Raw genomic sequence first — 21,472 nt, forward strand, 5'->3', positions numbered from 1 at the left:
TTGCCGTTCCCCCAATCTTGGTGTCATCAGCAAATTTCGACACCCTACACTCGGTTCCCTCCTCCAGATCATCTATATAAATGGTAAAAAGCTGAGGCCCCAGCACCGACCCCTGGGGCACTCCACTAGTCACCATCCGCCAATCCGAATAGCACCCGTTGACCCCCACTCTCTGCCTCCTATTTGACAACCAATCCTCTATCCACGCTAACACCCTACCCCCAACTCCATGTCCCTCGACCTTCTGCAATAACCTCTTGTGAGGTACTTTGTCAAACGCCTTCTGAAAATCTAGAAAGACCACATCCACCGGCTCGCCTCTATCCACTGCCCTAGACACATCCTCATAGAACTCCAGTAAATTTGTCAGACACGACTTCCCTTTAATGAAACCGTGCTGCGTCTGCTCTATCAAGCAATTCCCTTCAAGATGCCTCGCAATTTCCTCCTTAATGACAGATTCTAACATTTTACCTACCACAGACGTTAAACTAACCGGCCTATAATTCCCTGCCTCTTGCCTGGCACCCTTCTTAAACAACGGCGTAACATTAGCCGTTTTCCAATCATCCAGCACTTCCCCGGAATCCAGCGACGTCTGGAAAATAACCACCAAGGCATCCACTATCACCTCCGCCATTTCTTTCAGGACCCTCGGATGCATTCCATCCGGTCCTGGGGACTTGTCCACAATCAGCCCCTCCAGTCTGTCGAGCACCGCCTCTCTAGTAACAGTAATGTCATCGAGACCCTCCAGTCCTACCACCTTTCCATCTCTAACACCCGGCAAATTATTCACGTCCTCCTCCGTGAAGACAGAAACAAAAAAGTTATTCCTTAGCCATATCCTCATCCCCTACCACTAGGTCCCCTTTCTCATCCTCTAAAGGACCAACATTCACCCTAGCCAGCCTCTTCCTTTTTATATATTTATAAAAACTCTTGCTATCCTTTTTTATATTAAGCGCTAGCCCAGCTTCATAGTTTCCCTACCCTTCTTTATCAACTTCTTTGTCAATCTTTGTTGACATTTAAACCTCTCCCAATCCTCTTCTCGCCCACTACTCTTAGCTACTCTAAATTCCTCCGCTTTTAATTTAACACTTTCCTTCACCTCCTTCATTATCCACGGCTTATTACCTCTCCTCCTACTATCCTTTTTGACCATCGGAATAAATTTCCGCTGAGCACCAAGAAAGATCTCCTTAAAGATCCTCTACTGCTCCTCAACAGACCCTCCCTCCAATGCACTCCCCCAGTCCACATTCGCCAATTCTTCTCTCATCTTACCGTACTCCCCTCTATTCAAACAGAGGACGCGTGTCCGGGAACCCACTTTCTCCTCCTCCATCTGCACCAGAAACTCCACCATACAATGATCACTCTCCCCAAGAGGATCCTTCACCACAAGGTCCCTAATTCTACCCGCCTCATTACACAGCACCAGATCCAAGATAGCTCACTCCCTCGTTGGCTCCAACACACACTGTTTGAGGAAACTATCCCGGCAGCATTCCAAGAACTCTTCCTCGAGTACCCCGCGTCCAACATGGGTCGACCAATCAATATGCAGATTGAAATCCCCCATAACTACGGCTGTCCCATTCCTGCACGCCGCACTTATTTGCGTGTTAACAGCCCGCCCCACCTCCAGATCATTATTCGGGGGCCTATAGATGACACCCACCAGCGTCTTCCTCCCTTTGCTGTTCCTAATCTCCACCCACAACGATTCCACCCTCTGCTCCTTGGCTCCAATAGCATCCCTTGCTACCACCGTGATGCTATCCTTAATCAGCAGAGCTACGCCCCCCCCTTTTCCCTCCTGCCTATCCTTCCTAAACACTTGATAGCCCTGTACATTCAGCTCCCAGTCCCTGTCACCCTGCAGCCACATCTCTGTAATGGCCACCAGATCGTATCCATTTGTGTCGATCTGCGCCACCAGCTCATCCACTTTATTCCGAATGCTTCGTGCATTCAGATAAAGCGCTTTCATCCCAGCCTTCACCTGGACCCTATTTGCCGTAACGCCACCAACCATACTCACGTCCCCTACTCCCTCTATTATTGGGACATCCTCGGCCTCTTCCCTTACCTGTACCCTCTCCTTAACTTTAGACCTCGTAACGTCACCTACCCTCGCACCCTCCCCCCCCCCCCCAATTAGTTTAAAGCCCTGTCTACAGTCTTCTTTACTCGATTCGCCAGCACTCTGGTCCCAGCACGGTTCAGACCACCTTCACCTTAAGTTCCTTAATCAAGTCTGCCTTATTACACATCAACTTACTTCTGCACGTGCAACAGCTGATATTTTGTTCTCTAACTCTATTATTCAGATCCATTTACATTGTACATTTATGCTTGCCATAATTTGAAAACTCACTTAAAGCACAATTTGAACAGTACAATATCTTGACTTCTAAATAAGTGTAAAATGATAAAATAGCTCCACCTCCAGACAAGAAAATGTACTGAACACTATATCACCTTTATTTCTCTTGCTGCTTTATTATTGGGATTTTGTACAAGGGTTCCCTTCTTAGCTGTGCTGTAAGTGTACCTACACTACCCGGACCGCAGTGATCCGAAAAGGAGACTCACCACTAACTTCTCCAGGGAAATTAGGGATAGGTAATAAATTCTGGCCAAACCAGCAACACCTGCTTCACATTAAAAAATATGGGGGGTTTTTCCACTCCCGTTTGTGGGGGAACAAGATGAGCAATGGGAGTGGGAAATCCCGTGGGAGTCCCAAAATGTGCCTTATGTTGCTAATTGCCCCCACCCCCACCAAAGCTGAACAACACAGTGGGGAAAGCTGTCTTTGGGGCTGGCAGCTTCCTTGTCATTTTTCCACCCCCTGTGCCACTCTGCCAACTTTGGAAAATTCCGCCCTATATTCTATAAAATATTCTTTGGACACCTGTAACACAACATAAGTATTTTTCATAAACTTTCATATAGTTAAACATATATTTATCATTGTTATTATCTCACTTACATGATGAGAAACCTGTTGCTGGATCTGAGCAAAATTTCTGTCAAGACAACATCAACTTCTAATTATACAGTGATTTAACATAATGAAGTGTCTTGAGGCATTTACAGAAGGTGACAAAATAAAATGACACCAAGTCACATAAGGAGATATTTAGGCAGATCTCTGGAATTCACTGCCCATTGAAGTGGTGGAGGCTACCTTGCTAAATATATTTAAGTCACGTGTAGATAGGTTTTTGACAGACAAGGGAATTAAGGGAGAAAGCAGGAAAGTGGAACTGATCCACTTCAGATCAGCCACGATCTTATTGAACGGCGGGGCAGGCTCAAAGGGCTAGATGGCCTACTCCTGCTCCTATTTCTTATGTTCTTATGTTCAGATGACCAAGTTGGTAAGAGAGAGTTGGTGAGAGAGGTAGCTCTGAAGGAATGTCTTCAAGGAAGAAGGAGGTGGAGAAAAGAGGTTTCGTGAGGAAATATCAGAACTTGGGACCTAGGCAGCTGAAGGCAGGGCTGTAAGTATTGGAGAAATAAATTCTGAAGTGCTTGGCAGGTTTATCTATGGCTATTTGGGTTTCCTGGGCCACTGGGAAGCCAACAGCTGCAATAAAGGTGCGGACAACTTTGGAGAAAGTGATTTCACCATGTTGTCGGATTAATTCTAACTGTGTGACATGCTTATGGGACACAACATGCATCATCACAGGAAGTGATACAATGTCTCACGATCTTGCTCTCTCTTATAGGTCTCGTGGGAAGATGTAGACATATTAAGAGATGTTCCAATAAAATTAATGTTTTGCTTACCTCAGCAGACTCTGTGAATATTCTATGTTAGCATAAGAATATAACAGACAGTACTTCTTGTGGGCCTGGACGAATTGGAATTTTTCTTCCCCCTTCCCCTCGATGTTTGCAAGTTCACACAGCATCAGACTCTTTTTTTCTTGCCGTTATGATGCTGAGAATATTTTGGTAAAAATTCCACCCAATATCTTTTTAAAACCCCTAGCATATATTTTGATATAGAATTCATGATAATTCTGCACCATATTCCTTCATGGCCTTAAGTGACCGATTATTTTCATTATGTTGCTTGGCAGTCCCATTTGCTTTGGTTGGATATACATTTTGTTCACATGTGGTCAAAATCGCTTGCTTGAAGGAACACCACTGTCTTAGTCATATTCAAACCCGTTTGGCTCTCTCTAACAAGACTGGTCCAGGGCACAATGTTCGTCCCCTTAAAAATAATTGGCAATTTCATTTGTGCTTTAATAACTTCTCCAATTATTTTACTGTCAGATGTGGTCATACTGCAATCACTGTCTCACCTACCTGCGTATTAGAGGATAGATTTTTCTTATAATGCAAACCAAATTCAAGATGTTGGCTCCCCTTGGCTCTTTTACAAAATCATAAATCAATGTACTATTAAACTCAGAAAATACCTTCCCTGTCTTACTGATTACATGGAGCAAGTGTCCTTGGCAATACCTTTAAGTTAAAATATCTGTTATAATCCCTGTGGAGGAACCATAAACCAAGATAACCAAATTTATTAAATGACTCCCAAATGAACAAATTATCAAAAAATTGCACTTTTTGTAACTTTTAACTTTAACATGAATCAGATCCAATGCAAATTAAACATTAATCAACAGGCAAATGATACTTCAAATACAAAAGGTAACTTTTACTTCATATGTATAGATTTTTACATGAATCTATCAGCATCACCTTTTAATTCTGTTACATATTTGTCTTGCTTTTCATTAAATGTCTCCCAACAATTTTATTTCACCCAGTTCCTAGCAAGTTCCACATTCTCACCTTTGGGTAAAGTAATTTCTTCTGAATCCTCTATTGGATTTCTTCCATCCCACATCAGACTCACCATAGACAACTCTGCAGAATCGGTTGCATTCTTGGACACATGCATCTCCATCAAGGACGGACACCTCAGCACCTCACTCTACCGTAACCCCACAGATAATCTCATGATCTCCACTTCTCCAGCCTTCACCCTAAACATGTTAAATAAACCATCGCTATAGACAAGCCCTCCGTATACACAGGATGTGCTCAGACGAGGAGGAACACAACAGACACCTACACTTGCTGAAAGATGCCCTTTAAAAACAGGATACAGCGCTCGACTCATCGATTGACAGCTCCAAGGTGCCACAGCGAAAAACTATTCCAACCTCCTCAGAAGACAAACATGGGACATGATCTACGGAGTACCCTCTGTTGTCCAGTACTTCTCCGGAGCAGAGAAACTATGATATCTCCTTCGAAGCCTTCAACATGTCATCGATGAAGATGAACATCTCACCAAGGCCAACCCCACACCCCCACTATTTGCCTTCAATCAACTGCCCAACCTCAAACAGACTATTGTTTGCAGGTGACTACCCAGCCTTCAGGAAAACAGTGACCATGACAGCATACAGCCCTACCATAGCTACCTCTGCAAGATGTGCCGGATCATCGACATGGCTACTACTATCACATGTGAGAACACCACCCACCAAGTACACGGTATATACTTAGGCGACTCGGCTGACGTTGTCTACCTCATACACTGCAGGAAAGGATGTCTTGAGGCGTGGTACATCGCCGAGACTATGCAGATGCTATGACAATGGATGAACAGACACACACAACAATTGCCAGGCAGGAGTGTTCCCTTCCAGTCAGGGAGCACTTCAGTAGTAAAGGACATTCAGCCGCCAATCTTCGGAAAATTTCTCCAAGGCAGCCTTCAGGACACAGGAGAACACAGAATCGCCGAGCAAAAATTGATAGCCTGGCATGGTGGTGCAGTGATTAGCATTGCTGCCTCAGCGCCAGGAACCTGGGTTCACTTGGGTCACTGTCTGTGTGGAGTCTGCGTGTCCTAACTGTATCTGCATGGCTTTGCTCCGGGTGCTCCAGTTTTCTCCCACAGTCCAAAAGATGTGCTGGTTAGATGCATTGGCCATGCTAAATTCTCCCTAAATGTACTCAAACAGGCACCAGAGTGTGGCGACCTGGGGATTTTCACAGCAACTTCATTGCAGTGTTAATGTAAGCCTACTTGTGACACTAATAAATAAACTTGAAACTTTAAAAACTTATGCGTGCATGAGGGTGGCCTCAACCAGGATGTTAGGTTCATGTCACAATACTTGTTACCCCCACCATACTGCCTTGGTTCACAAAATCATACTAACTGTCCTGGCTTGAGACAGTTCTTTATCTGTGATTATCTCTCTCCACATACGCTGTTTGCACCTGCAACGACTTGATTCCAAACTTAAATTGTGTCTTTGCCTATATATGCCACATTTGTGAACCTATCTTCACTCACCTAATGAAGGAGCAGCACTCCGAAAGCTCGTGATTCCAAATAAACTTGTTGGACTTTAACCTGGTGTTGTGAGATTTCTTACCGATTTCTTGGTGACTATCTTATTGATAGCCTCTGGCCATTCGCTTCCCTAGAAAAAGAAACATCTGAATCCATTCTTTTCATAACTTGTAAAATCTTAAAGACCTCTATTAGGTCACTCTTCAGCCTTCATTTGTCAAGTGAAATGAGACCCAGTTGGTGTGGTCTTTCCTGATAAGTATATAGGAATACAGAATCACAACTTAATGATATCCGGCTCGACTTAAAGGGGAGGTTCATTGTTGCTGGAGCAGCTGCTGGAAATTGTGAAGTCCTGATATTGATCCTGTAAACACTCAATTATGGCACAATGTAACAGACAGCAGAATCTAAGAATTTTCTTTGTTGCAGTGGAAACCTTGGTACAGGACATGGGGAGGAACTATATCAACTATCCATAGAGTGCATGGAGGCCATCCAGACAAACTTTACAAAGAAATTAGGACGAGATAGCCTTGGTTGTCAATGTAGGAATGCAGCCCTGAGGACATTGATACATTGTGCAATATGTTCCGTGACTTTATTTTCCTCCCAAACTGCAAACTCTACCAAATAGAAGGACAAGATACATGGGAACATTACCAACTTTCTTCCCAAGTCACATAATATCCTATCTAGGAACTATATCGCTGCTACTTCACTATCACTAGGTCAAAATTCTGCAATTCTCTTCCTAATAGCACTGTTGGTATACCTATACCACATGGACTGCAGCGGTTCAAGAAGATGGCTCACCATCATCTTCTCAAGGACAATTAGGGATGGGCAATAAATGATGGCCTAGCCAACAACACTCCCATCCCATAAACAAATAAATAAAATGAAAAATGAATGTAGCTTCAAATGCCATACCCCACCAACTGCAGCACTAGCATCATACATCACTCAATGCACCACTCCCCGTGACTCATTTAACAACAACCTCTGTCAACCATGCCTTATATTTAAAACTGACAGCTTCTCTTCACCCTCATACAGTGTCACAATTTCCACACATATCTCAATGCTTACACATGTTGCCAATTACTTAATTATCTAAACCATACAATCAAATCAGATTGCACCACACTCCAGAATACATTTCCCTGACTACTGCAGAACAAGAAGGTACATAACTAGAGACAGCAGGACCTAACCAGAGAAGGATCACCATGGGTGTGCATCCTTACCTTGTTGGTGGAAGGTGAGGGACTGAAATTGTACAAAATAGCATTATTCTCCTCTTTGTTTCCTCCTCACATCACACCTCCTCCTTCATCCCACAGTCTCTTCTGATTTACAAGTTTCAGATGATAGAAGCACTTTCATGCACCACTTGCTTTTCCCCACCTCACTCACCAAAACACCAACACTTGGGCAGGCAGTGGTGGAAGAGCGAAAGGTGGAAGAAAGACAGTGAGACAGAATAAACACTTTATTCACTCTCAGACTCACAGCCACCTACTCGAATACTGACTGTTGTGATATGAGGTACATGTACCTTTAAGGTGGTGTATCTTAAACTGCTGTCAATCACTACCAACTCATCAGGATACGATGCATTAATCCTATGACTTGAGGTCAGTTTATAAAAGCAGCAGTGGAAGTCAAATGTATTATACTTAGGCCGCCAGTTAACTCCCACTGTATATAGCCTTACCTTCAAATAAAGAACCCATATTATTGCTTCGCCAATTTTCAATGTCTGATTGGAACATTTATGTCAAGGAGAAGAACATAACATTGACATACTGAATACTTAAAGGCAGATCTACATGTGATGAGAAGCCAGGTACAAATGGCTGCCAGGCTATGCCAGGCAACAAGACTATTGCAGGTGGCCTGAGATGATAATCGTCTATCCATACAGAGAATTCCATTTATTCTTGGTACTGGGCTTTGAGAAGAGCATAGAATTCAGCCTTTAAAGTATAGAAACAGAGGCCAACTCCATTAGTGCAATTGCAGACACATCAATGATGTGGCATCTGATGGCTAGTATCTCAGCTTCCATTTCAGCAGAAGCAGAAGCCATGCAATGTCATGCAAGATCAGCTTTCTGCTGTAGAAGCTCAGTGTGTTTTCAGGTAAGCTCTGATCCTCAACCAGAGTCTGTAATTAAGAATTGAGTGATCATAGAGCCTGCTGTCAGCCACTTTGTGCCATTAACCAGTATTCTTCTTGCTCACACTTCTCAGGCATACAATTCCAACATTTGCTAGAATTATTTAAGAAGTTGTAGGTTCCGGCCCAACTCTTTGATTTAAGTACAAAAATCAAGGCTTACTTTCCAGTATTGAGGGAGTGCTGCACCACTGAAATGTTGTCATTTGGATGTCCATTGACTGAAAAAGATACCATGACACTTTAGTTTTCCCATTTTTACAAACAACACAAACCCCCAAAGATTGGTGCAGTACAGCATTATCATTTTTGCACATATACGTACAGAAAGAGACAAGAGGGCACCAATGCAATAGGTTTGGATTATTCATTATTTATTACAAATGGTGCCTCCAAAGATACAAACAATGAAAGGATGTTTCAGAAATTGGGGGATAGCAGGATAATAAGATAAAGTCATGAATACATTGCATATCGATGCATACCCTTGCTTATAGGATACTAGGGATAGAACCATGTAACTTACATTTCAGGATTTTTAAAGTAGGTATTGCATATTCAGCCAAGGAGATACAAGTATAAAAAAAGTTGATCAGCCGATGCTTCTCACACCATGTCTAAGCACACATCTAAGCAAACTGTAGAAGGGTTTAGAGTAGAGATCACAGTATGCCTTATATATACCATAAAGAATCACAAAGTGCCTCATATATATTTTATATATTTATATATATAATGCAAAGGTTTTGCCTGAATAGACACATATATAATCAATGGTAGTGAATTTTGAATAAGTATTGTAGATTTAAAATGTAGTTTCAAATGTCTTGTTAACTTTGGCCAAGATGCAGCCTGTCCCAAAGCATAATGGGAAACGAGCAGAACTACTCAGGACACATTCTTTGGAAATAATAAGGTACAGAATATATTCTCTATTATCAGTAGCAAACCATGTAGCTGCAAGTTGCCAAGGCTTAAAAAGAATGCACGTATTTAGCTTCTAGTTGCAGTAAATGGAAACATTCAGCTTCTACTGATAAGGATAGCTAGCACGCAGGGGGAAATGACTCCCTTTCCATTCCCATGGTTTGCAGGTGGTGAGGGCAATCCTTGAACCTACCAGATATGTGTAGGTAAGGTTGTTAGGCAATGGTGTAGAGGGGGAGAACTTCTGGGTCTGGTTGATCAATGAATTCCCAATTCTGCTAAAAAGTAGAATGCTATTGACCAAGATAAATAATGCACTGATGTAATTGGATCATCCAGTTTGAATGATAGGTTTCTTTCTCCTGCCCAACCTTCGAAAAAGTATTTCTGTTTTACACATGTACTGTACCACTCAAGTTGGAGTCTCCCAGCTGTGTCTCTTCCAATGCATAATGGTCAATAAAGATCATCTTTGACTGCATACTGTCTTTTGCAAGTCTTTGCATTAGCTGAGTTCAGCTCAGTACATGACACCAGAGGGAAGCCCCTTCTTACAATACTTACCCATCTCCAGCTATATCAGGGGTGCCAATGATACAAAACAATGTATTTTCCCCGGATATGTGCTGTGTCTGCACCTTTACAGGGGTCCATCGGAGATTCATCAACACCCAAATTAACAAAAATACAGGAACAAACTTCATGAAATCAATAGTTTTGGGGGTGGGGGGGGCAGTTCCCTCACCAGCTATGAGGACTCATTGGGCCATACCCACAACCTCTGCACCAAAACACCCACTCTCCAGCTTGTAGTGGTATTACTCATATTAACAAGATAGAACAAGAATAAAGAATACCACATCATATAAACCATTATAAATGAACGGATTACAAAAATAAAACAGATAATGCCACAAAACCTATCCACTCCCTAGCACCCTCAAGTTCTTTATGGATACTAAACCTCTATTTTGTGTCTATATTGTAAGATCAAATCTATGATTTAAACTTGAAGTAATTAAAGGAATACACTGAGGGATGCATTCCATTATAAACAAATGAATGTCCCTAGTTTTCAAAGGATAACAGGCAAAATTTTCCTCAGTATTCATATACTAGATTACCCTTATGAACATGATAAGTAACATCACAAAATCATACAAGGAGTGTAACAACAAGGGGTAAAGTCCAGATTAGCAATGAACTGCAGATTATGGCTGGTATTTTACGAGCTCGCTTGGCTAAGGCTCGTAAAATCCCACCCAAAGCCAATGGAGAATTCTGTTCTGCGAGCCACACTTGCCCCGATTCTGGGGTGGGTGTGGTGATAACATTTTGGTTTATGACTCCAAACTATTGCCATCCACAAAGTTTAGAGAGGTCAAAGCCTCTAGTCATTCAGTGACCAAAGAGTCTGGGCAGGCAGATGCAAAAAGGGTACTCATTAATCTGGGGTCAACATCTTCCTCAGTGCTTCTACTTCCTCAGCTTTGGAAACTGCTGATTGCCTTGAGTCCACATTAACCGCAGATATTCCTGATTCAGTATCTGGCTTACATAAGTCCACTGCAGAACTTGTGTTGGTCCTTTGTATCAAGCCCAACTCCTTTCCTCAAATGATTCACTTTTTTTATACTGTGACCAACAACATATGAGACTGGTCCCGTTCTTTCCACAATTTTGCCAGTCACGCATGTCAGTTCTTCACCAAAATTTCTGGTCAGAATTAAATCATCGACCTGGAATATTCTGTCCCTTTTTTCTCAAATCAAATTTCAAATTTTCTTTCTGGGACGTTTACCCAGCCTCCACCTTCTCTGTCAAGTCTGAAAATACCAAATCCAAGTGGTTTGTAGGCGGTGTTCTACTAATAATTCAGCTGGCATAACCCCTGTGAAAACATTCCGCGTGTTATTATTATACAATAACAAGAAACTAGCCAACCCTATAGAGTGGCCTTTGAACTTAGCTTTTCACGGTTGCTTTAAATGCTTGTACAGCTCATTCTGCTAAGCCATTAGAAGCTGGATGGTACGGGCTGACCAAACATGGCGTGTTTGACCTGACAAATTTTTGAAATTTCTCCACTGTAAATGCTATGCCATTGTCTGGCACTAAGACTTCCAGGATATCATGGATGGCAACAATCTGCCAAAAATTGTCAATTGTGACTGCAGTCATTGTAGACATTATCAATTGGACATCCAGCCTTTATGAATTTGCATCAACCAAGATGAGGAACATATGCCTCACGAACAGTCCTGCAAAGTCTATGTGCAATCTTCATCACAACTGACTCAGCTATTTTGTAGAGATGCTGGCATTGGACTGGGGTAAGCACAGTTAAAAGTCTCACAACACCAGGTTAAAGTCCAACAAGTTAATATAAACTTGTTGAACTTTAATCTGGTGTTGTGAGACTTCTTACTCAGCCACTTCCACAGATGCATATTCGTCAGTGGCAGCAATGACTGCTGGTCTTCATAACTTGGACACTGGCTGACCATTCTTTTGATTTCTCTGCATGGCCACCAAATATAACTTTGGACTAGTGCTTTCATCTGACTTAGTACGGGGTGTGCATCATGCAATTTCTGTAATAAAAGCCATTGCCCCTAGGTGGCCCTATAACATGAGCACCCTACAATAACACATCATCCTCACATATCATCATCGCCCTCCTAACTTTTGACAACACTGGGTACCGTGCAATTCAAGTTTTTGGTTGCGATCTTATTAACTTGTCATTGGTCCATTAGCATGGTGAGCCTGTAAGATAGGGTGGGAAACAAAACATTGGGTTAATTTTTTTTTGTGCATTCTTGTCTGTTTCATTCTGCACCATGCTTACAAATGACCCTTCCTTTGCAGGGGAAATATGTGTAATTTATGCACCGATACGTTTCTTCCCCTCGCTGCAATTGAGCTCCCACTCTTGGTGCTGGACTCTGCTTCTCAGGATCTGTTGTGCCCTCACACAGGCTGTTCTATGTAGAAGCTGCTTCCCACCACAAACAGATCACCCTGTTAGGCACGCCTTGCAGTTCAATTGTGCATTGCTCAGTGCATTCAGTCCCCTGGGCCATCCCTATGGCTATTTCCAAAAAGGTTTTAGCTCAGCCAGCAGCTTCTTTTGTGTTGTGAGGCTTCCAATTCCACAGATCAAACCATATCTTAACCTGGCCTCCAAGGTGGGGCCAAATTTCAGTGCTCTGCTATCTCTTTCATTCTGGCCATGAATCCCGAGATGGTATCTCCTGGGTTCCTGGCAATGGAATGAAATTTACACGTCAACATGATGATTGGAGGTTGGGGGTTAAAATGATTTTTGACCAATTTCACTATCTGGTCAAAATGTCTGGAGCGTCAGGAGATGTTAGGCTCCTCAATATACTGTACGTTTGTGGGCCACAGACTGCGTATGGTATCACGCTTCATTTTTCCTCTGCTGTGATCTCATTAGCTACAAAGAAATAAGGCTACAAAGAAAGCACGGAAGCAGCTTCTACATAGAGCAGCCCGCATGAGGGCACAACAGATCCTGAGAAGGGGAGTCCAGCACCAAGAGTGGGAGCTGAATTGCAGTGAAGGGGAGAAACGTGCCAGTGCATAAATTACGCATATTTCCCCTGCAAGGGGAAGGATCATTTGTAAGCATGGTGCAGAATGAAGCAGGCAGGAATGCACAAAAAATTTAACCCAATTTTTTGTCTCTCACCCTATCTTACATTTTTTGTGTATTGACCTCCCAGCTCTCAACTTCTGGATCAAATGGCTAAATCTTCTTGATTAAAGACATTTTTAAGGCATCTGTACCTTAGCTTCGATGAACTCTCTCCTCCTCCCCCACCCCTCCGATTTCCCAATGATTAACATGGACTTTCCTTGTCACCAGCATAGTAAATTTGAAGACAGCTCATTGTGGATTGAACAGGAATGATTTTGACTAATATTTGTGGCCCTCCTTGCCCCCTTAAAGGATTCACATTAGCACAATTATCACATTGCTGTTTATGGGAGCTTACTTTGTTCAAATTTGCTGCCACTTTTTCTACATTACAACAGAGGACACTCGATAAAAAAGCTCTTTATTAGCTGCAAAGTGTTTGGGATGTCCTGTGGTTATGAAAATGCAAGCCTGTCTTTCTTTGTCCTGGGTACCATGTTGATCAATGCCCTTTGCACCCTTGAGTTTTCATTCTTAATTCCCAATTCATCAACACTCTTCCTATTATACTTCTCAGGGTAAAATGATAATGCATTGTCAAAAAATACATAACTGCTCCTTTAATAATCAGGTTAAAAGACTTCCAATATTTACAGCCAACGAGATTAGAAACAGCTGTAATATGTTCAATATGCCATTCATTATTTTCTATTTTGGATGGATGCAGGATGATCTTCCTGGCTCATAACACTGATCAATGTGGCGAGCCAGTAAGATTGCACAAGAGGTGAAGAATTGGCTTTGTGCCCGCTTTCTTGCCTCTCACGATTTTACTGGCCGCGTTTTGCCGATGTAATCAGCCTTGCACCCAGGAATAGCGTGAGGCTGATTTTAATATTCATTTAGTAATTTAAATACTATTAGTGAGGCTAGGATGCAATTGTCTGGGCTCACTTTCCTTTACAGCCTCATTGGTAGAAGTCCCTCAATGAGGTCCAGACGTTATGGCCTCACTGGTGGGACCAGAGGTCATTGAGACATGGCAGGTGGTCATGGGCAAGCTGGGCAGGTGGCAACATGGCACTGCCAACCTTGGATCATAGCACTGCCTACTGAGCATACTGAGACTACTAGCCTAGCACCCTGGAAATGCCAACCGGGCAGTGCCAAGGGGTGGGGCCTAATGGGAGGGGTGGGGTAATGATGGGGTCAGGGCAATGACATGGAGGCACGGACTACTCCGTATCAGGGATCGGCCAGTGCGAACATCGGGCTGCAATCGGTGAGAGCATTGAAGGGGCAGCAATTGGCCAAGGAATGTCGGGGAGGCCAGCAATCGGCCAGAGAGGCCAGCGATTGTTTTGGGGGGGGGGGGGGGGGGTGATGTCTGATGGTATGAGGGGGGAACAGTATCTGAGGGGGGGGTGCAGGGAATGACAGATCTCTCAGTGACTGTGTACATTTTACACAGTATATTGACAGATCAAGGTGCATGTGCAATTCTGCACCTCAGAGCCAGCAGCCTGCTTCCTGGCAAGAATCCATCCATTCCCTCTACTCGCATGAAACAAACTTTGCCTGTTGTTTTGGACTAAGTGCTATACGATTGCTTCTGGGAGCTCACCCCCAAAATGGGCGTGATTCACTCACGTTTTCATGCTTGTTTGGCACTTAGAGGTTTTTTTGGTAAGATCCACCCTATATCTATAAAAGAATAGGAAAGTACCACTAAACATGAACCTGTTCTTGCAGCATGTGCTTGGTCAGGTTCAGTTTCCAATTTGTTCTTCACAGGTTGAAATAACACAGACTAGCCATGTAGCTAGAATGAAAAACTAATGTTCCTGCACGAGCTTTGTATCAATTAAGGTCTTAATGTGCATCAATAGTGTGTTATAGATTAGGGAAGGGTGAATTTAAAACAGCCTTGATTTATCTTGTGATCACCCACTTGTAAACAGAAAGTTGTTTTTGATTTTTGATTTTCCTCTTTTTAAGCAGTCGTCTGTTTTCCCCTCCCACTGGCACAGGTTTCCCCCATGCATCCTAACCCGACTGCTGCTCCTCACCCCTAGAGTCCTAACCCGAATCAAATCAATCTGACCCTTTCCTCAGGCCCAACCCAAGCTAAAGCTTACTTTCCGACAGGCCCAACCACCCCCCCCCCCACACCCCCCCCCCCCCCCCCCCCGCCCCCGCTCCCCCCCAGACTGGGTAGTTTGCTGTGAACAATCTCCGATCTCCTCAGAAGACAAACACGGGACACAGTGGACAGAGTACCCTTCGTCGTCCAGTACTTCCCCGGAGCGGAGAAGCTACGACATCTTCTCCGGAGTCTTCAACATATCATTGATGAAGACGAACATCTCGCCAGGGCCATCCCCACACCCCCACTTCTTGCCTTCAGACAACCACACAACCTCAAACAGACCATTGTTCGCAGCAAACTACCCAGCCTTCAGGAGAACAGTGACCACAACACCACACAATCCTGCCACAGCAACCTCTGCAAGACATGCCGGATCATCGACATGGATACCATCATCACACGTGAGAATACCATCCACCAGGTACACGGTAAATACTCTTGCAACTCGGCCAACATTGTCTACCTGATACGTTGCAAGAAAGGATGTCCCGAAGCATGGTACATTGGGGAGACCATGCAGACACTACGACAACGGATGAATGAACATCGCTCGACAATCACCAGGCAAGACTGTTCCCTTCCTGTTGGCGAACACTTCAGTGGTCACGGGCATTCAGCCTCTGACCTTCAGGTAAGCGTTCTCCAAGGCGGCCTTCACAACACACGACAGCGCAGAGTCGCTCAGCAGAGACTGATAGCCAAGTTCCACACACATGAGGATGGTCTCAACAGGGATCTTGGGTTCATGTCGCACTATCTGTAACCCCCGTGACTTGCCTGGGTTTGTAAAACCTCACTCACTGTGCTGTCTGGAGACAATACACATCTCTTTGACCTGTGATCAGTGCTCCTTCCACACACATTGTCAGCCACTTTAGGACTTGAACAGCAGGTTAGGTGTAAAGATTCGCATTCTAATCAGTAATCTCTAAACTGTCTGTGCTTTATATGCTCTGTCCGAGGCCAGAACTCTCCATTCACCTGACGAAGAGGGAGTCCCCTCGAAAGCTTGTGAGTTTACTATCAAATAAATCGGTTGGACTAAAACCTGGTGTTGTCAGACTTTTTACTACTTTTCTAGTCCACATTTTAATTTCATAAAGCTACTGGTTAAGTCAACAAATGGTTTGGGAGTGGTGCTCTCCTACCTCGTTCTATGTTCCTTGGAACACTTTTTCCCTCAAGTGGAGGGACAGTTCCAGTTGCACTTCTTGGTTGCTTTTTGGTTGGGGGAGGCCTCTCACTTCCAATATACTCACCTACCTAAGAACTCCCCCTTGGTCCCTATTAACCATCAGAAAGAAAGTTTCTGCTAGCTATACATCAGACAAATCCTTTCCAGGCATAATCATCACCCTTCTCTCAAGCTCTTTGGCAAATGGGTTATCTCCCTCACTATATCTCCCCCTGCTGCATGACTTCTCTGGTCCCTATTTAATCGGGGTTACCTGGGAAATTTATTTTAGGTTCTAGGAGCCTTTTCCGGACCTCTTTAAATTTTACTGGCTTGGCTATGGCCTTGCAACCTATGAGCTCGAGGCCTATGAGTGCTATTCCTTTTGTGCCTTGGGACCATCCCCAGCTTTCTGCCCCTCTGCAGATTTCTGCTGGTTAGCATTGGCTTCTCTTCTTTCACTGGCTAGCATCTTGCTCATTTCCAAGAGGAAATCAATCCCTGCTAATGGTAATTTAGGACTACTGTCACAGGGCCAGAAATAAGGTCACATTCTTGGTGGACCTTATGGAGGAGTGCAAATGGGACCTTCCTCCCACAGCAATCATCAGTGCTTTGGCCTTCAGGAAACACACGGTGGGTAATTTTCTTTTTAAGATTAAGGATTGAGTGGCCACTGTATGCCAGTGCAGTACCATGGACTTCCTAATGTTTGGGATGGATAAGGGGATACTGTTACTGAAAGGACAAAACTTCAGAAGCTTACTGGGAGTTTGTGCAGCTCAGACAAAACACAGTATCACATCTTTTAAAGGGTAAGTATCTGGAGCAATTGTCCCAACCTGTTCTGTGGCACCACCCATTGGGGCATCCTTCAAGGACTACTCATATGAAGCCCAACTAGACTAACTAGCTTGCCACACAGTGTCCAGCATTCAGGTCTAGAATGGCCTATTTTGTTGTAATGTGAACACTGCGGCCTCCGGGACTTGTCTTTTCAGGGTGCCTGGGGATTTCTCGCACCCTTTCATGTGTTATTTTCTGGGTGGGAAGGCCTTTTCTATCTAGGTCACCCCACTTATTTTTCCAATTCTCATGGGAATGGTTTGGAAAGAATTTGCCCAAGTTTCCAGACCTATGGGTAAGATCATAGCTGACCACCATGATGGCTGCATTCCTGGCTGTGAGAATTTTCTGTTCCTTTAGGTGTATTCATGGTTGGCGGGTAAGCAATTTTTGAATTTCTCTAACAGTACTAGCTCACAAAATCCATCGTCAGTGCCTTGGATTTTTGAGGATGTTATCCATTGGTTGCTATTTGTTTTAGCCATTCAGACTCAATGTAAGCTTGGGTTGGCTTTTGATGAGCATTATGGCAGTGTGCCTCTGGGCTAACTCTTGGGCACTTCGGATGACAGCCTCAGTCCATGTCTAATTAAGCACACATTGGGAGGCAGAGGCAGCTCGGAGTAGACCTCTTGGGTTTTCCCTGACAGCAGTCCATGAATTTAAAAATGCTCTGCTATCTGAAGGTCATTTTAGCTGTATTGCCACTTTTTCAAAAGTGGCAAAAACTGATTCCATGTCACTCTGTTCAAATTTGGGAATAAATCTAGCATACTTGAGAGTGTCAGAGAATGGTTCCTGGTTAGAAGGATAAGTGGTGCTACTGAGAGGGATTTTACCTCACGCTTCCAATTGTCTGCTCTCTCACCCTTTGAGCTGTGAGCTCCATTTCCAATTTTTCAGAGCTGGAGTTCTCCTTCCCTTTCCTGTTCCCTTCTTCTCTCTCTTTCTCTTTCCTTCCTGAGCTTCCCTTTTCTCTCTATTATCCTCTCCTGACATTCTAGATGTAACCTGAGCTTTTTCATCTTGAAATTGGCTAGGGGTCACAATTGTGCTCTGCATTAATGTGCTGTACTGGTAACATGAGATTCAAATTTCTACCAATAACTGGATCTGTTCATATCTTCTGATTTTACTGGGTAATTTTAACTGCCTCGCTGTAGCTACAGCTTTCAACTATTCTGTACCAAGGGCTGCCAAAGGGGGGAATTCTCCTGTCCCGCCCACCAAGGGAATCGTAGTGGGCAAGGAGTAGACCACGCAAAGGTCATTGACCTTGAGCGGGATGGTGACAAAGTGGTTAGCACTAGGGACTTGGGTCTGATTCTTGGCTTGGGTCACTGTCTTTGTGGAGTTTGCACATTCTCCATGTGGCTGCGGAGGTTTCTTCTGAGTGCTCCGGTTTCCTTCCACAGTCTGGTTAGGTGCATTGACCCAAACAAGTGCCAGAGTATGGCGACTAAGGGATTTTCACAGTAACTTAATTGCAGTGTTAATGTAAGCCTTACTTGTGGCTAATAAAATAAACTTTTTTGATTCTCCAGTTTTGGGGTGAGTGTAGCTGGAGAATCCCACCCAAACTGACATCGTTTGAATTTCCTGGCTGAACAAATATCTGTGCATCAAACATTGCATTTTCAGGTAAAAAGGAATTTGCTGTGCTAAGTTTCTTTTGTTTTAAAATTTCTTCCAGCCACCAAGTTTTCCTCTTAGCTTCCAATTGACTCTTTTATATCGGATTTGACTGGTCTCATAACTTGGACTCTGGTCAAACTGAAATAGGATTTTCCTATTCTTGAGCTCTCAATTACTGTTACAGACAAGAGGAAGTTTGATTTTAAACAGACCTGATTCAACTGTGGTCACGTCAGTAAGCAGAAAGGTGTCTTGGAGTTTTGATTTCCTCTGTTATAAGTGATGGTGTATTTTCCCCAATCCTTCCATTTCATAGTGATCCGAACCTCTATTAATAACTTGGGATCAGGTTAGTTTATTTTACACACATTCAAAATGCTTTTTTTTTTGCATTCATTCAGTAATTGAGGGAAAAGGGAAATGAAGAGTTACAGGTCAAAGACCAGACAAAGTAAGAGTTATTGTTTAACATGAGTCCAGAATCAATAGACCAACAGTGCATTTCTTCAGAGAAATTAGCAGGCTGATGCTGACGTGGGTTAATGCTTTGTCCAGTAGTGCTGACTACCATGATAGAAGCAGCACATAAAGATTAGTCATTTAGTAGGCAGTGGTACAGACATTCAGGTGTTCTCAAAGAAACAGTGTATATGTGGGCCAAGCAATATAAATCTGGACAGTCCTTTAGTTCTGCTGTTGTTTGGTTGTTGAAAGATAGTAGACTAACTCTTTCAGCTTCACAAGGCAATATTACAGGTTCTGGCAGCTTGGTGGATCATGTGATACAACTCCCACTTCTTCCCCTTCATTTAAGCAAAGGATATATATTGGTCTGGATTCATTGAATATAATCATCATAGAATCCCTATAGTGCAGGAGAAGGCCATTTGGTCCAGCAAGTCTGCTCTGACTACAATCCCACACAGGCCCTATTCCTGTAACCCCTCACATTTATCCTGCTAATCTCCCTGATATTAGGTCAAATTACCATGGAAAATCAAGCTAGTCCGCATATTTTTGGACTTTGGGAGGAAACCAGAGCACCCAGAGGAAATCCACGCAGACATGGGCAGAATGTGCAAACTTTACAGACAGTGACCCAAGCTGGGTATCAAATCCAGTTCTTGGCGCTGTGAGGAAGGAGTGCTAACCACTGTACCACCTCTTGAGATGGTGAAATTTTCAAGCATTAATGTACTTACCAGAGGTTTCAGGGTCCTTTTGTCCTTCTCACACATGGATCCATTGGCCAGGGCTTTACCTCTGAAATGCAAAAAGGGCCTTTGTGCATCCATGGAATTTTTTTGACAGTCACAGGGGGAATTAGCACATCTTTAGAGATAACAATGATATGGCTTTTTGAAGGCTAGAAATTCCTTTGGTGTGAGTTGTAGCCAGTCATGGCTTCAGTCAGTGTAAAATCTTTGTGCATTATGTTAAAAAAAAAGTACTCAGGATGATACAGATGCATATATCTTCTTTCAAGTCTTCTTGGCATTACACATGTGAGGTCACATCTGTGATAAATATATGCACATTTGTTTTGCAATTTTCGCACAGTATCACAGTGGTTAGCGCCGCTGCCTCACAGTGCCAGGGACTTGGGTTTGATTCCTAGCTTGGGTCACTGTGTGTGGAGTTTGCAGTCTCCCCGCATCTGCATGGGTTTCTTCTGGGTGCTCCAGTTTCCTGCCACATTCTGAAAGACGTACTGGTTAGTTGCACTGACCCAAACAGGTGTTGGACTGTGGTGACTAGGGGAATTTCACAGTAACTTCATTGCAATGTTAAGCCTTACTTGTGACTAATAAATAAATTTTACTTCTGCAACTGTTAAAATATTGGCAAGTAAAAATTTTTGCTTCACTAGAATTTTTTTGACTCATCATATTATACAACCCACGTAATGCAGGAAGATGGAATTGAAGTAGAAGACCAGCCATGATTTGGTTAAATGGCAGAGGGGCCGAATGGCCTATTCCTGATCCTATGTTCCTACATTTTCCATCTCCATAACTTTGTTATGCTCCCACCCTGCACATTCCTGAATTCAGTTTGAATGTATGGCCAAGCATATTGGATAACTTAATTGCCCATTTTACACCATAATGCAATTTTAAAATTGCTCCTTGCATTTTTTATAATCCATTCTGTAGTTGCAAAAAATGAATAGAACCTTTAACATGATGGGTTATAGACTTATTTTTAATTGTATTACATTGACCTAGTAAAAATGTAACTATTTTCCGGACGCTCAGAAAATGAAAAGGAGTGTTCTTGACTATCTGGGAACCTAATTAACATCAGCCTTGAAATAACAACAAAGGAGTACTTTTTAAGTGATCAGAAACAATTAACAAAGAGTTGTATCTAGCGACCTGGAGTGTGGGGGAGGCTTGCTAACAGCATGTAAATGATGTGTTATGTATCTGCAAAGAATGCAGTTTAAATATTAATAAAATGTTTGTAATTAGGCAGCAGTAACCTTGACTTTTATGATGGATTTTATTTCAAATATTCCGTAGGTTGATG

At 43.1% G+C, this 21,472-nt stretch overlaps 1 protein-coding gene across 1 annotated transcript in view; it reads right to left on the reverse strand.

The window, feature by feature from the left end:
• The window catches only part of LOC145343432 (uncharacterized), a 62,971-nt gene that overhangs the window by 34,083 nt on the left and 7,416 nt on the right, over positions 1-21,472 (reverse strand). Inside the window, exons 2-3 of the mRNA XM_080189661.1 lie at positions 20,143-20,203; positions 8,706-8,763 (exon numbers count right to left, since the gene is read on the reverse strand). Coding sequence (XP_080045787.1) covers positions 8,706-8,763; positions 20,143-20,203 — 119 coding nt within the window. The remainder of the gene's footprint in view (positions 1-8,705; positions 8,764-20,142; positions 20,204-21,472) is intronic.

This window comes from Carcharhinus amblyrhynchos, chromosome 5 (assembly GCF_965287045.1).
Source record: "Carcharhinus amblyrhynchos chromosome 5, sCarAmb.v2.hapA, whole genome shotgun sequence".
In the NCBI taxonomy this organism is placed as follows: domain Eukaryota; kingdom Metazoa; phylum Chordata; class Chondrichthyes; order Carcharhiniformes; family Carcharhinidae; genus Carcharhinus; species Carcharhinus amblyrhynchos.